Source organism: Rhinoderma darwinii, chromosome 7 (assembly GCF_050947455.1).
Source record: "Rhinoderma darwinii isolate aRhiDar2 chromosome 7, aRhiDar2.hap1, whole genome shotgun sequence".
Taxonomy (NCBI): Eukaryota; Metazoa; Chordata; class Amphibia; order Anura; family Rhinodermatidae; genus Rhinoderma; species Rhinoderma darwinii.
The window spans coordinates 109,867,982-109,883,396 of record NC_134693.1 but is presented as its reverse complement, the minus strand read 5'-3'; the positions used below and the strand labels follow the sequence as shown (position 1 = coordinate 109,883,396).

Genomic DNA, 15,415 nt, shown 5'->3' with positions numbered 1-15,415 from the left:
TCCTAAATGGAGTCACTTTTTGGGCGTTTTCATTGTTTTGTCCCCCTCAGGGGCTTTGCAAATGCGACATGGCCTCTGCAAACCATTCCTGCTAAATGTGATCTCCAAAAGCCAAATAGCGCTCGTTCCCTTCTAAGCCCTGCCGTGTGTCCAAACAGCCGTTTATTACCACATGTGGGGTATTGTTTTACTCTGGAGAAATTGCTTTACAAGTTTTACGGTGCTTTTTCTCCTTCAGTCCTTGTGGAAATGAGAAAAAAAATTAGCTAAACCTACATTTTCTTTGAAAAAATGTAGATTGTCATTTTCAGGGCCTACTTCCAATAATTTCTGTAAAAAAACCTGTGGGGTCAAAACGCTCACTATACCCCTAGATAATTTTCTCAATGGGTTTAGTTTCCAAAATGGGGTTACTTGTGGGGTGTTTTCACTATTTTGTCCCCTCAGGGGCTTTGTAAATGTGACATGATGTCCGCGAACCATTCCTGCTAAGTTTCAGCTCCAAAAGCCAAATAGTGCTCTTTACTTCTAAGCCCTTCCGTGTTTCCAAACAACCGTTTATTACCACATGTCGGGTATTGTTTTATTCGGGAGAAATGTTTAAAAAAAATTTGCAGTGCTTTTTCTCCTTTAGTCCTTGTGGAAATGAAAAAAAATCGCTAAACCTACATTTCTTTGAAAAAATTTAGATTTTAATTTTCACGGCCTACTTCCAATAATTTCTGTAAAAAAAACCTGTGCGGTCAAAATGCTCACTATACCCCTAGATAATTTCCTTGAGGTGTGTAGTTTCCCAAATTGGGTCACTTTTGGGGGATTTTCACTGTTTTGGCCGCAAGAGCCCTTCAAACCTGACATGGTGCCTAAAATATATTGTAATAAAAATAATGCCCCAAAATCCTCTAGGTACTCCTTTGCTTCTGAGGCCGGTGCTTCATTCCAGTAGCACGCTACGGCCACATGTGTGATATTTCCTAAAACTACAGAACCTGGGCAATAAATATCAAGTTGCATTTCTCTGGTAAAACCTTCTGTGATTAAAAATTTATTTCTGCAAAAAAATATGAAATTTGTAAATTTCTCCTCTACATTGCTTTAATTCCTGTGAAATGTCTAAAGGGTTAAGACATTTTCTAAATGCTGTTTTGAATACTTTGAGGGGTGAAGTTTTTAAAATGGAGTGACTTTTTGGGGGTTTCTAATATATAAGGCCCTCAAAGCCACTTTACAACTGAACTGGTCCCTGTAAAAATATCCTTTTGAAATTTTCTTGAAAATGTGAGAAATTGCTGCTAAAGTTCAAAGCCTTGTAACGTCCTAGAAAAATAAAAGTATGTTCAAAAAATGATTCAAACATAAAGTAGACATATAGGGGATGTTAAAGAGGCTCTGTCACCAGATTTTGCAGCCCCTATCTGCTATTGCAGCAGATCGGCGCTGCAATGTAGATTACAGTAACGTTTTTATTTTTAAAAAACGAGCATTTTTGGCCAAGTTATGACCATTTTCGTATTTATGCAAATGAGGCTTGCAAAAGTACAACTGGGCGTGTTGAAAAGTAAAAGTACAACTGGGCGTGTATTATGTGCGTACATCGGGGCGTGTTTACTGCTTTTACTAGCTGGGCGTTGTGCATAGAAGTATCATCCACTTCTCTTCACAACGCCCAGCTTCTGGCAGTACAGACACAGCCGTGTTCTCCAGAGATCACGCTGTGTCGTCACTCACAGGTCCTGCATCGTGTCAGACGAGCGAGGACACATCGGCACCAGAGGCTACAGATGATTCTGCAGCAGCATCGACGTTTGCAGGTAAGTCGATGTAGCTACTTACCTGCAAATGCTGATGCTGCTGCAGAATCAACTGTAGCCTCTGGTGCCGACACGATGCAGGACCTGTGAGTGACGTCACAGATCTGCACTGCCAGAAGCTGGGCGTTCTGAAGAGAAGTGGATGATACTTCTCATCAGAAAGCCCAGCTAGTAAAAGTAGTAAACACGCCCCGATGTACGCACATAATACACGCCCAGTTGTACTTTTACTTTTCAACACGCCCAGTTGTACTTTTGCAAGCCTCATTTGCATAAATACGAAAATGGTCATAACTTGGCCAAAAATGCTCGTTTTTTAAAAATAAAAACGTTACTGTAATCTACATAGCAGCGCCTATCTGCTGCAATAGCAGATAGGGGTTGCAAAATCTGGTGACAGAGCCTCTTTAACTACCAACAATTTTGTGTGTTATAACTGCCTGTCTTATAAGCAGATACATTTAAATTGAGAAAAATGCAAATTTTTAAAACTTTTCACTAAATTTTGGTGTTTTTCACAATTAAAGAGGCTGTGTCACCAGATTCTCAAATCCCTATCTCCTATTGCATGTGATCGGCGCTGCAATGTAGAGAACAGTAACGTTTTTTTTTTTAAAACGTTCATTTTTGGCCAAGTTATGAGCTATTTTATATATATGCAAATGAGCTTTGAAATGGACAACTGGGCGTGTTTTTTTTCGTATATCCAACTGGGCGTTTATTGTGTTTTTAACTGGCCGTATTTACGTGTATGACGCTGACCAATCAGAGACCAGTCAGCGTCATACACTCCTCTCCATTCATTTACACAGCACATAGTGTTCTTACTAGAACGATGTGCAGCCACATACACAAGTGTCCTGATAATGAATACACATGACCTCCAGCCTGGACGTCATGTGTATTCAGAATCCTGACACTTCTGACTCTTTTCTGTGAGATTACAGCAAGCCACGCGTAATCTCGCGAGATTACGAGGTCAACGAGATTTCGTTTCCCTTGCTGGAAATCTCACAGAAAAGATTTAGAAGTGTCAGGATTCTGAATACACATGACGTCCAGGCTGGAGGTCATGTGTATTCATTATCAGGACACTTGTGTATGTGGCTGCACATCGTTCTAGTAAGAACACTATGTGCTGTGTAAATGAATGGAGAGGAGTGTATGACGCTGACTGGTCTCTGATTGGTCAGCGTCATACACGTAAACACGCCCAGTTAAAAACACAATACACTCCCAGTTGGACATACGAAAAAAAACACGCCCCATTTCAAAGCTCATTTGCATATATATAAAATAGCTCATAACTTGGCCAAAAATGAACGTTTTTAAAAAAACAAAAACTTTACTGTTCTCTACATTGCAGCGCCGATCACATGCAATAGGAGATAGGGATTTGAGAATCTGGTGACAGAGCCTCTTTAAATACTGAACATATCGAGCAAATTTTGCCAGTAACATAAAGTACAATGTGTCACGAGAAAACAATCTCAGAATCGCTTGGATAGGTAAAAGCATTCCGAAGTTATTACCACATAAAGTCAAACATGTCAGATTTGAAAAATGAGGCTCTGTCAGGAATGTCAAAAGTGACCAAAGAGGGAAGGGGTTAATATAATGTGAACAAAAATTTTATTTATTTGTGTTGTCACTGTATTCATACTTTTACTTCTCTATGGGGGCTGTAATTTTTTCATCTCTGTATGTGTCGATTAACGACACATACAGAGATGGAATACGGCAGCTGCAGGGCATAGGGCACAATGAACGTGAGCCGTCCATTGCCTCTGCTATCTGGCTCTGTAGTGCACAGACGCAGGTCAGAGTCACACAGCAGAGAAGCCGATTTGTAAGGAGATAACAGGTGCCATCATGAAGACCAGCTGCACTGCAGGTAAGGTGTGCGTCTCTGTCCCTTTCTCTCACAGACCCCCGCTCTCGTGACCCCCGATGGGCCCCCAAGAGTGTGTGTCTGTGTAGCAGAGCAGAGTGTGTGTGGCTGTGTAGCAGAGCAGAGTGTGTGTGGCTGTGTAGCAGAGCAGAGTGTGTGTGGCTGTGTAGCAGAGTGTGTGTGTCTGTAGCAGAGCAGAGTGTGTGTGTGTGTCTGTAGCAGAGCAGAGTGTGTCTGTGTAGCAGAGCATAGTGTGTGTCTGTGTAGCAGAGCATAGTGTGTGTCTGTGTAGCAGAGCATAGTGTGTGTCTGTAGCAGAGCATAGTGTGTGTCTGTAGCAGAGCAGAGTGTGTGTGTCTGTGTAGCAGAGCAGAGTGTGTCTGTGTAGCAGAGAAGAGTGTGTCTGTGTAGCAGAGCAGAGTGTGTGTGTGTAGCAGAGCAGAGTGTGTGTGTGTGTGTAGCAGAGCAGAGCGTGTGTGTCTGTGTAGCAGAGTGTGTGTGTCTGTAGCAGAGTGTGTGTGTGTCAGTGTAGCAGAGTGTGTGTGTTTGTGTAGCAGAGCACAGTGTGTGCCCGTGTAGCAGAGTGTGTGTGCCCGTGTAGCAGAGTGTGTGTCTGTGTAGCAGAGCAGAGTGTGTGTGTAGCAGAGCAGAGTGTGTGTCTGTGTAGCAGAGCAGAGTGTGTGTCTGTGTAGCAGAGCAGAGTGTGTGTGTCTGTGTAGCAGAGCAGAGTGTGCTTGTCTGTGTAGCAGAGTGTGTGTATGTCTGTGTAGCAGAGCAAAGTGTGTGTGTGTGTGTGTGTCTGTAGCAGAGTGTGTGTGTCTGTGTAGCAGAGTGTGTGTGTGTCTGTAGCAGAGCAGAGTGTGTCTGTAGCAGAGCAGTGTGTGTGTCTGTGTAGCAGAGCTGTTTGTGTCTGTGTAGTAGAGCTGTGTGTGTGTCTGTGTAGCAGAGCTGTGTGTGTGTCTGTGTAGCAGAGCTGTCTCTGTGTAGTAGAGCTGTGTGTGTGTAGCAGAGCGGAGTGTGTGTCTGTAGCAGAGCTGTGTGTGTGTGTCTGTGTAGCAGAGCTGTGTGTGTGTCTGTGTAGCAGAGCTGAGTGTGTGTGTGTAGCAGAGCTGAGTGTGTGTGTGTACCAGAGCTGAGTGAGTGTGTGTGTAGCAGGGCTGAGCGTGTAGTGTGCGCAGCAGAGCTGTGTCCTATATTTGTGCGTATGCATGGGCGCCGCTGATCCTTCATACACAGACACACAATTCCCCCTAAACATGCAACTACGCCACACACAACCCCACCCACTGTTCTATTTTACGCAACACGTTTTTTTTAAAACGCGTGTGTAAAAAGCACGTTGTATGTACTAGCAGTGCAGTTTACCAATTATGTAAATAAAAAGCGTAATCAAGCGTTTTTTATGTGGTTTTTGGCACGTAAAATGCGCAAAAAAATGTGTCAAATACACGCCGTGTGAACCTGTCAACTGAAAAGTCATTCACTTCACTTTCATCATTCTAAGGATATGTTCACACGCAATGTTTTCTGCCCTCTGGTTTCAATGGGAAATACAGCGTTCTGTTCTTACAGGGCGTTTTTTACGCGGCCGTTTTCCAAAAAAGGCATGTAAGAAGACGCCCTCCAAAAAGAAGTGCATATCACTTCTTGGGACGTTTTTGGAGTCATTTTTCATTGTAGAAAAACAGCTCCAAAAATGGCCGTAAAAAAACGCCGCCAAAAACGCGAGTTTAATTAAAAAATGGCTGAAAATCAGGAGCTGTTTTCCCTTTGTTTAGTAAGCGTGTGAACATACCCTTAGCCTTTTGGTGTATCCTATAGCTTCTGCATTTGTACAATCACACCCAAAATGGCAGCCGGACACTGCTTAGCAATTTGAAGACACCTTTTCCTGGCTTGTAGGAGGGGGGGGGGGGGGTGACATTCCCTCCCACATGTACGGCAGCTGTGAGTCAGGTTGCTTTTCCTTATTCACCTTGCTGTAATTCTGGGAAGTGCTCCCTCTGGTGGCCAACATAGGAAAACATGTCAAATTATTATTTCATTTTTAATACTCTCCACCATGAAAAAAAAAATACAGCAAAAAACATAAAAAAATATAATAGAAATAAGTAACTTAAAAAAAAAAGGTTTAATTCTCGACACATTCCCTTTAAAGAGTAACTAAACTTTTAAAAAACTTTTGACATGTCATAGTTTCATGTGTAATCAATATATGCACTCCCAATAGCATTAGTACTGCGGGCTAGGTACGGTTCAAAAAAATACCCCCATAGGTAATCAAATAGGCAGCTCCATAATATGTATCAAAACACAGACAAAGGAGAAGAGCTTATAGCCAGGAATATATATAAAAAGTAGAAAATATATGGACAGAAATGTCAGGGAATTCCACAGAATCCCGTAGCAGAGTCTATGCTAGCGCTCTGCACGGGACTCCGGCTCTGGGGAAGCCCGAGACATCGCTGTTCATATTTGGACAGCGATGTCAGGGAATTCCAGAGTCTCGGATCAGAGCCGATACTAGCGGCTCTGTGTCCCGCGGGCCGCAGATGACAGCCCCAGTGGCCGCGGTTCTTGAGACCTCTGCTGTAGAAGGTAGTGAAGGAAGGCACCTCGATATTTATTGGTATTTTTCTTCTGAGTTTAGAAATACCCCCAAAGTGGTCTAAATATGTTGTCTGGACACCTAGGAGTGCCTGGAAGTAAAGGAGCACCACAAGGATTTTGATGCCATATTTTTACTTGGATGAGTTTTAGCCACAAGCATAGGCCTAAAAAAATAGTGCAGATCATACACATTTGTTAGAGTATAAGGTATTCATCTAGGGGTATAATGAGGGTTTTTAATTTGTTTGTTTTTTTGTGTCCAATTTAAAAAATGGGTAAAAGACCAGAATGATAAAGGGAAGTGTGTGGGTTTTAAAAGTATACAATTTTTAATCCAGGGAGGTGTGGTAGATGCGGAAGCACTCCTTCATGCACAGTCTGGGTTTAAATGGGCAAGTGTCGCACTGATCTGTGGTATCCTTACGCATACTTTTTGTGTAGACACGGCACCTTTTTTGTGCCCTGCTTTTTTTTGCTGTGCCAGGCACTTTACTAGGAAAGTTCTGCCCAGGAACAATTCGGCAAACATTACTTTGAGCAACAGACGTTTCCCCCACCTCGTCACAAAGTAAAATAAATTTTATCATTTTCTCTTGGTACTCCAAGTATGTACCCGGATGGCCAGTTTTCCTGGAAATTAAAAAGGAGTTATATAGTGCCATCTGGACAAGGTATGCTGCCAATTTCTTGTTCCAAATTTTACTCTTTCTCATGGCACTATATGGTTTCATCACCTGACCATTCAAGTCAACCCCCCTCCCCCATGAAGCTGGCATCATGTATAGATCTCAGCATACAGACTTAAATTTTGTCTCTAAATTTCAGACACACAGGATTCCATCCTGCAACAATGCCCTGCTTTCGCCAATTGATAGGGATTGGCCGATGAGGGTCTTGGGAAGGTGACTCTGATTTTTTTGCACCGTCCCACATGCCACTGTTTTATTTTGTCTTTTAGACATTTGAACAGGGGTACACTTGTGTACCAGTTGTCCAAGTACAAGTTGTCCCCCTGATCAAGCAGTGAGTGCAGGAGGTCCCACACTATCTTCCCTGTTGTGGACAGGACGGGGGGACAATTTGGGGGCTGTATTGTCCTGTCCTTCCCCTCATAAATCCGGAAAGGGGGTGTGTATCCGGTCTCCGATTCACACAGCTTGTACATTTTTATCCCATACCTGGCGCGCTTATTTGGCAAATAGTGACGAAACTTCAGCCTGCCCTTGAAGTGCACCAGGGATTCATCTATGGATATTTATTTTTGAGGGGTGTAGACTGGTGAAAAATTTTGGAATAAAATGTTAATGAAGAGCCTAATTTTAAAAAGTCTTTTGAAATTGAGGTCCTCCTGGGGGAGGCATTGGGAATTGTCACTAAAGTGCAGAAATTTATGGCGGGCCTCAAAGCGGGGTCTGGTTATAGTATTGCGGTATAGCGGACAATGATAGAGAATGTCCGTGGACCAGTAGGAACTCACTTCGTTTTTTTTTAGTGAGACCCATGTTGAGGACTAACCTCCAATACGTGTGCATTTCTTCACAATTGGTAGGTTGCAACCCATTGGGCTGGGCATGAAAGGCGTTTGGGTGTTCCGAAATAAACTGCTGGGCGTAAATGTTGAGCTGGATAAAATTGTCCGTCAAGAATAATTTGAAAATTCCAATAATAGGCAGCCCTTCTGTCTGTACGTGAATTCCTGTCGCAGCAGTCAATTCTGGGATTTGGGGGGTGTAATTGGTTGGGGTTGACCAATCACTGCTGGCTGTACCAGGGTCAGGCAGAACCTGGGCACTAACCCTCCTGCAACTACGAGGAGGTTCCTCAGTCATTAGAGGAGGAGGAGAAAAAGAGCTGTGGTTCTTCACCGCTCGCTTTGTCCGTATCGGACGCAATCATGGCATTCGCTTCTTCAGAGGTGTAAAGTCTCGCTGCCATTTTATTTGTGTGTGTGTGTATATATATATATATATGTGTGTGTGTATGTAGTGTTTACACAAAGATTTGTTGTTTTTTTTCTTATAAAACACTAACGCTAACACTGAAACACTAAGTTTTTTGAGTTTTTTTTTTCATATTTGTCACGTAAAACATGAACATTGACAAACAATTTTTTATTTTTATAACACTTATAACTTACTACACTTACTAACTGAGGCTAACTGACTCTGACTGACAAGTGACGCGATTTACGCGGACGCTACTGATTGACGCTGACAATGGATTGACGCTGACTGAGACTGTCTGACACTTACTGACAAGTGAAGCGACTCAACGTAATGGATTGACGCTGACTGACACAGACACACTGGATTGACACTGACAACGGATTGACGCTAACTGACGCTGACTCACACTGACTAACTGACGACTGACGCGACTAATTGACGTAGGCGAGCTGGACAACTACCTAAGAACTAAATAAAATAATTTTTTTTAGTGATAAAAAATTTTAAAAAATTCCACTTATGCACTGGGAGGTGGTGGGGAACAGGGGAAGTGAAAATTATGTGTTATTCACTATTTTCACTATGACTGGGCTGACAACACGACACAAGCTCTGATCTCTCCAACTACTAAACACCAACTAAGGGCCTATGCACACGACCGTAAAAACTCCCGTAATTACGGGCCCATAGACTTCTATTGGCCACGGGTACCTCCCCGTATGCTTAAACGTGAAGGTGCCCGTGCCGTTGAAAAAGATAGAACATGTCCTATTTCAGGCCGTAATTACGGCACGGGTAGCCCATAGAAGTCTATGGGGCTCCCGTAATTACGGGAGACTACGCGTGTGCACACGTAATTACGGGAGCGTTGCTAGGCGACGTCAGTAAATAGTCACTGTCCAGGGTGCTGAAAGAGTTAAACGATCGGCAGTAGCTGTTTCAGCACCCTGAAGAGTGGGTACAGATCACAATATAGATAAAGCTGTAAAAAAAAGGACGTTCATACTTACCCAGAACTCCCTGCTTCTTCCTCCAGTCCGGCCTCCTGGGATGACGTTACAGCCCATGTGACCGCTGGAGCCAATCACTGGCTGCAGCGGTCACATGGACTGCCGCGTCATCCTGGGAGGTCGGACTGGATGTCAAGAGAGGGACGCGTCACCAAGACAACGGCCGGGTAAGTATGAATTTCTTTTACTTTTATTACGGAAAGGGCTGCCCCTTCTCTCTATCCTGCACTGATAGAGAGAAGGGCTGACGATTAGTGCAGTGCAATTTTGCAGCCCAAAACGTGCCCGTAAATACGGGTGGAATACGCCGGGCACGGGTCCGTAAATACTGGTGCAATACGGGTCGAATACGTGTGACCAAGGACCCGTATTTACGGGTGGACAAAAATACGGTCGTGTGCATGGGGCCTAAGACATCAGAGCCTGTATCCTGTATTTTTCACCCGCCCTGCAAGAAAATGCACTGTGATTGCTAGGTCTGAACAGATGACTGAGATGTGTAAGCCGTCGTGGGGGGGGGGGAGTATTTTTTATCCGCCCCCGGTTAAAAACGCACTGTGATTGGTGGGTCCAACTAATCACAGAAATCGCCGGCAATGGTCCGCCGCTATTGGTCCATTGCCAGTCACATAAGGCAAGGAGGGGGGTCCTTTGTAACCGTTTCCGGAGTCCCAAGTCCCAGGAACTGTTTTTAAAACTTTTACAGTAAAAACAATGTGATTGTTGGATCTGTACAGATCCACTGATCAAATCGATCACCGGCATCAGACCGCTAATCAGGGTCCATTGCCGGTGGCTCGGGAGTGTTAGATGTGAACACTGGGAACAACTCAGTAACCTCCCGCGATGACGTATAGTTACTGAGTTGTGCTGGTAGGGGTTAAAGGCTATGAACACCTTTTTTTAATAAACAGATTAGTCAGTGTGTTTGATGTAACTTTGTAATTGCTATTGGTTATTAAACATGTATTTGCTTTTTGTATTTAAATAAACGTCACATGGCCTAAATCTTTAGAGATAATGCCATATGTGATACTGATGAGCTTCCGTGTCTATGTAATCTCGCGAGATCACGCTGTAAATGACAGGTTACAGGGAGATTACACTTTGCTCTGCTGTAAGTACCACACAAACGTTATTGAAGTGTCGGGATTGTGAATAGACATCCCGACCAGGTTGGACGCGATGTCTATTCACCATCAAGACACTTCAGTAACGTTAATGTGTCAGTATAAGACAGCACATAGTGAACAACGCAGTGTCACTATGCGCTGAGTAAATTAATGGAGAGAAGGGTATGATGCTGATTGGTCAGCGTCATACACTCCTCTTTACAACGCCCACTTGGTCAATAGTAAAAGCATGCCCAGTTGGGCATTAAGAAAGTAATTAGCATAAAGCTAAAATCGCTAATAACGTGGTAAAAATAGATTGTTTTTCTAAATAAAAAGCACTGCTATCACGTACATTATAGCGCCCATCTCCTTATGTAGGAGATAGGGCACTTATAATGTGGTGACAGAGCCTCTTTAAAGAAAAGAAGAGAATCTCAGGAGGTTTGGACCTCACTGCTGAAATTAAAGTAAAATTTAGCATCCGCGTGCCATTGATGGATTCCACGTTGCCAAAGACTTGAACAGGCGAGACCGAGCCGCAAACACGGACAGGAATAGGACCTGATCGAAATTTTGCGATACGGTCCCACAGCCCCCACACAGTTCTGTGAAAAATGCAGTAGTGTGCATAGGGCCATAGAAATGAATGGGTCAGCGTACTATCAATTAAAAAAATGGGTAGCACACTGACAAAGACAACGGTTGTGTGCATGTAGTCTTATACTAGGGAAAAAGTCACTTCTCTCCTAATGATGTCTATAGGAATTAATTCTTATGTCATCTACTATCACTTTTTGGGTTTTTCTCAGAAATGATCGGTCCTTTTTAACCAGCACAAGACAATATTTTATTAAAGTGTAGCTAAACGTTTGACAAACTTCTGACATGCCATAGTGACATGTTAGAAGTTTGGATGGGTGGGGGTCCGAGCACTGAGACCCCCACCAATCGCTAGAACGAATCAACTGAAGCGCTTGTGTGAGCGCTCAGCCACTTCGTGTCTGTTCGGCTTTTTCCGAAAATGAATGTATCGGTGTACGGACACAATAGAAAGTCTATGAGCCCGTACTCCGATACATCGGCTTTCCGGAAAAAGCCAACCAGACATGAAGCGGCTGAGCGCTCACACGAGCACTTCAGCTGCTTCATTCTAGCGATTGCTCGGACCCTCACCAATCCAAACTTCTGACATGTCACTGACATGTCAGAAGTGTGTCAAATGTATAGTTACACTTTAAGTTGTATTTAGTAACTTTCAGAAAGGTATACTAATTTTTGCAGCATGTTTTATCATTTCATAAGAAAATCATATTTTCTTGTTTCGTTTTCTTTTTCGGTAACCGATAAGTCAGAATTTCTGCAACATTACATCAATTACGAACCCCAAATATGTCTTATTTGTAAAGAGAAATTGCTGAATTTATTAATTTTAAGGGTGTACTCATTTATGAAGTGTGCTGTGTTTGCTCTTTAAAGGAGTATTGCCAGCTCACACATATTTGGCATTTCCACAGGATATTGCATAAATGTGTCATAGGTGTGGCACACCTCTGGGACCCCCCGTTCTGCACATAGGTGCTAGTACAAGTAGCGGGACCTGCATCTATCACACATTTATGGCATATCCTGTGGATATGTCAAAGATGTGTGAGTTGGGAAAACCCCATTTAATTATCTGCTTATTAAACAACTATTGTGTTGTTAAACCAAAAAAGAATACCTATTTATTTAAAGGTCATGTGGTCAATATATATATATATATATATATATATATATATATATATATATATATATATATATATAATTACGCATATGGGAACCCATACATAGCATAAACACCAAAAAATTATCCCTAAATGCTGTAATAAGACAAAATCAATACGATTGAACTATTGTGTTGTGTAACGTTTATATGGCAATTCAATTCCATGACAAATATAAATTTATTTTCTTACAAATGTGTTTTGTTTTACCAGCACTGAAATGTGCAAAGCATGAAAAATCCCCATCTGTCATTGTACCAGAACATAGCATGTCGAGCCTGGAGCAGAACAATTCAGTGAACAGGTAACAGTTTTTACTCCAGGAGTAATTTTGGATGTACAAAATAATGTCACAATGATTGGTTTCTGATCTTGGAGTTTTTTTTGCATGTTTTCTGGAATGTTTTGTTACTTCGTTTCTGCACTCTGGTCAAATGTAAATTTAGGATTATGACAGTCCTTTGAAGGGCATATATTTAAAAATCCTACTGCAGTTGTGAAGTTTCCTAGACAATGTATAGACCCCAGATGTTAAATTTTTTAACATTTAGCAGTTCTTTAAAGTGTACCTGTAAAGATCAAAAACTTTTTTATATGTGTTCCTTTTAACATAATAAAAAACTTTTCAATATATTATATTTACCTTACTGCAAGCGTTAACCTGCTATTCTATAGTTTTCTTCCCTCGTTTGCAGCTCCTTCGTCTCTTCTACTTCGGCAGTCCCCGCTCGTTGTCCATTGGAATCCGTAGCCAGCAACATCAGATGCTAGCTATGGATTCTATGCAGAACATTGGTTGAGGGGGAGGCACCACGTTGACGTGTGCGCTCCTGAGCCTCCTCACTCAAGGCCCTATTCACAGCACTTCTTATATATGGATAGTGATGTCCGGAGCAGAGCTGAAGTCCCGGGCAGAGTGCTAGTAGCGGCTCTGCTCTGGTACACTGGCTCTTTGGAAGCCTCTTAACATCACAGTCCATATATAGACAGTGATGTCCGGAGCAGAGCTGAAGTCCCGGGCAGAGCGCTAGAAGAGGCTCTGCTCCGGTACGCTGGCTCTGTGGAAGCCCCTAAAATCACTGTCCATATAAAGACAGTTATGTCAGGGGCAACCCCAGAGCCGGAGTCCCGGGCTCTGCCTGGCAGTCCTGCTCTGCTCCTAACATCACCATCACTGTCCATATATGGATAGTGATGGCAGGGACTTCCCCATTGTCGGAGTCCCGAAACAGGACATATATGGACAGTAATGTCAGGGGCAACCCCAGAGCCCTTAGTCCCGGGTTCTGCCTGGGACTCCTGTTCTGCTTAAAACATCACTGTCCATATATGGACAGTGATGTCACGGACTTCCCCATTGTCGGAGTCCAGAAACAGAGACGCTTTAAGCGCTCCGCCTGGGACCCCTTCTCTCCTCCTGACATCACTGTCCATATATGGACAGTGATGTTAGGGGCAAGCCCAGAGCCGGAGTCCCGTGCAGTGTGCCAATTCTGAGGAAGCTCCTGACATCACTGTCCTTATATGGATTATTGTGTCGGGAGCTCCCAGACGCATACGTTTAACGTATATCTGTGACGGATGCCATACAGTGGCATCCGTCACCCATAACCTCTCATGTTAAAAAAACGTATACCGTGTGGTATATGGTTTTTTTGATGGGATCCCTCAGGGTGGATTAGTGTAGTCTACTACACTATTCCATCCAATTTTTATTACAAATTTTTTTATTTGTGTTTTTTTACAGGTTCAGTTGTTGGACTACTTCGGATTGGAGGACTCCTTCGATGACGTTTTTTTTTTTTATAAAATGTTTAACGAGGATTGAGTGGGGGTGTTTTATTTCAATAAAATATTTTTTCTGTGTCTGTTTTATTTTAACTTTATTACCACTGCCCTAGCAATGGCCACTGGCTGATTGACCGCATCCATTACAAAGGCGAGGCTTAGTGTTAGCCGGTGAAAATGCTAACACTAACCCCCCCATTATTACCCCGGTACGCGGCATCAGGCTGGTATTATTAGGCAGTGAAGGTTCAAACACCGTGGTCCTTCCCATCCTGGTAATGCTAGGCTGCTGCTATGTTGTATCTGGCTGGTTATGAAAAATGGGGACGACGACCCCACATCGGTTTTTTTTCAGTAATTTATTTATTTATTTTTAAAAACCGACTTTGGGTCTCCCCCATTTGTCATAACTAGCCAGATACAACACAGCAGCAGGCTAGCATTACCAGCGTGGGAAGGCCCACTGTTTTTGGGCTTTCCCAGCCTCATAATACCAGCCTGCTCCCTCCCCAGTGCAGTCCATCACTACAGATGGTCGGGTACTGGATCGTACCTGGCTCTACCCGGTACCCCTGGTGGTGGTGGGTACCGGGGTAATAATGAGGGGTTAGTATTAGCCTTTCCACCGGCTAACACTAATCACCCCTTAGTAATGGACACTGTCAATCACACAGCGGCCATTACTAAGGCAGTAATAATAACTTTAATTAAAAAAAACACACACAGAAAGTATATTTTATTGAAATAAACCCCCCCACACACACACACACACAACCCTCGTTAACCATTTTTTTTTTTAAACTCGTTTTATTAAAAGTAACTGTCAGAGTCAAACCATCACATACATCAGGATAACATTATACACTCAATATTACATATGTCAGAAGAATCAATACATACAGAAGGAATACTCGCAGGTAGCCATGATGTTAGACCGTGGTTCGCAGACCACATATACATAATACAGATTGATCAAATCATTCTATCAAAACTTTTAATCCTGTACATCACTATAGTATGAATATGCCCCCAGTTCGATATTCTGCACTAACGCACCCATCCTCCTTGTATGACATAAAACGAAGCACCTGGAAGTGTCCTCCTCCCGACCTCTTTACCCGCTCCCGCTCGTTAACCATTTTATTAAGAATTTTAAAAAAAAAGCTTTCATCGAAGTAGTTCTCGAATCTGAAGTAGTCCAACTTCCGAACCTGTAAAAAAAATCAAAGAAAAAAACCACCATTCTTAACACAAAAAAAAACTTTTAACACCCTAGCAATGCCCCTGTGTGTGTGTGGGGGGGGGGGGTGTGAATATATGTATATATATATATATATATATATATATATATATATATAGATGTGTGTGTGTGTATATATATACACACACATGATGCTAATATATAGCATCATGCTATATATTAGCATGATGCAGGGATCCAGTGATTACAGCACTTGTCTGTCTTTACTCTGCCTTGCAGA

At 42.8% G+C, this 15,415-nt stretch overlaps 1 protein-coding gene across 1 annotated transcript in view; it reads left to right on the top strand.

Moving 5' to 3' along the window:
• The window catches only part of CFAP92 (cilia and flagella associated protein 92 (putative)), a 181,420-nt gene that overhangs the window by 85,724 nt on the left and 80,281 nt on the right, over positions 1-15,415 (top strand). The window contains exon 6 of the mRNA XM_075833826.1: positions 12,360-12,450. Coding sequence (XP_075689941.1) covers positions 12,360-12,450 — 91 coding nt within the window. The remainder of the gene's footprint in view (positions 1-12,359; positions 12,451-15,415) is intronic.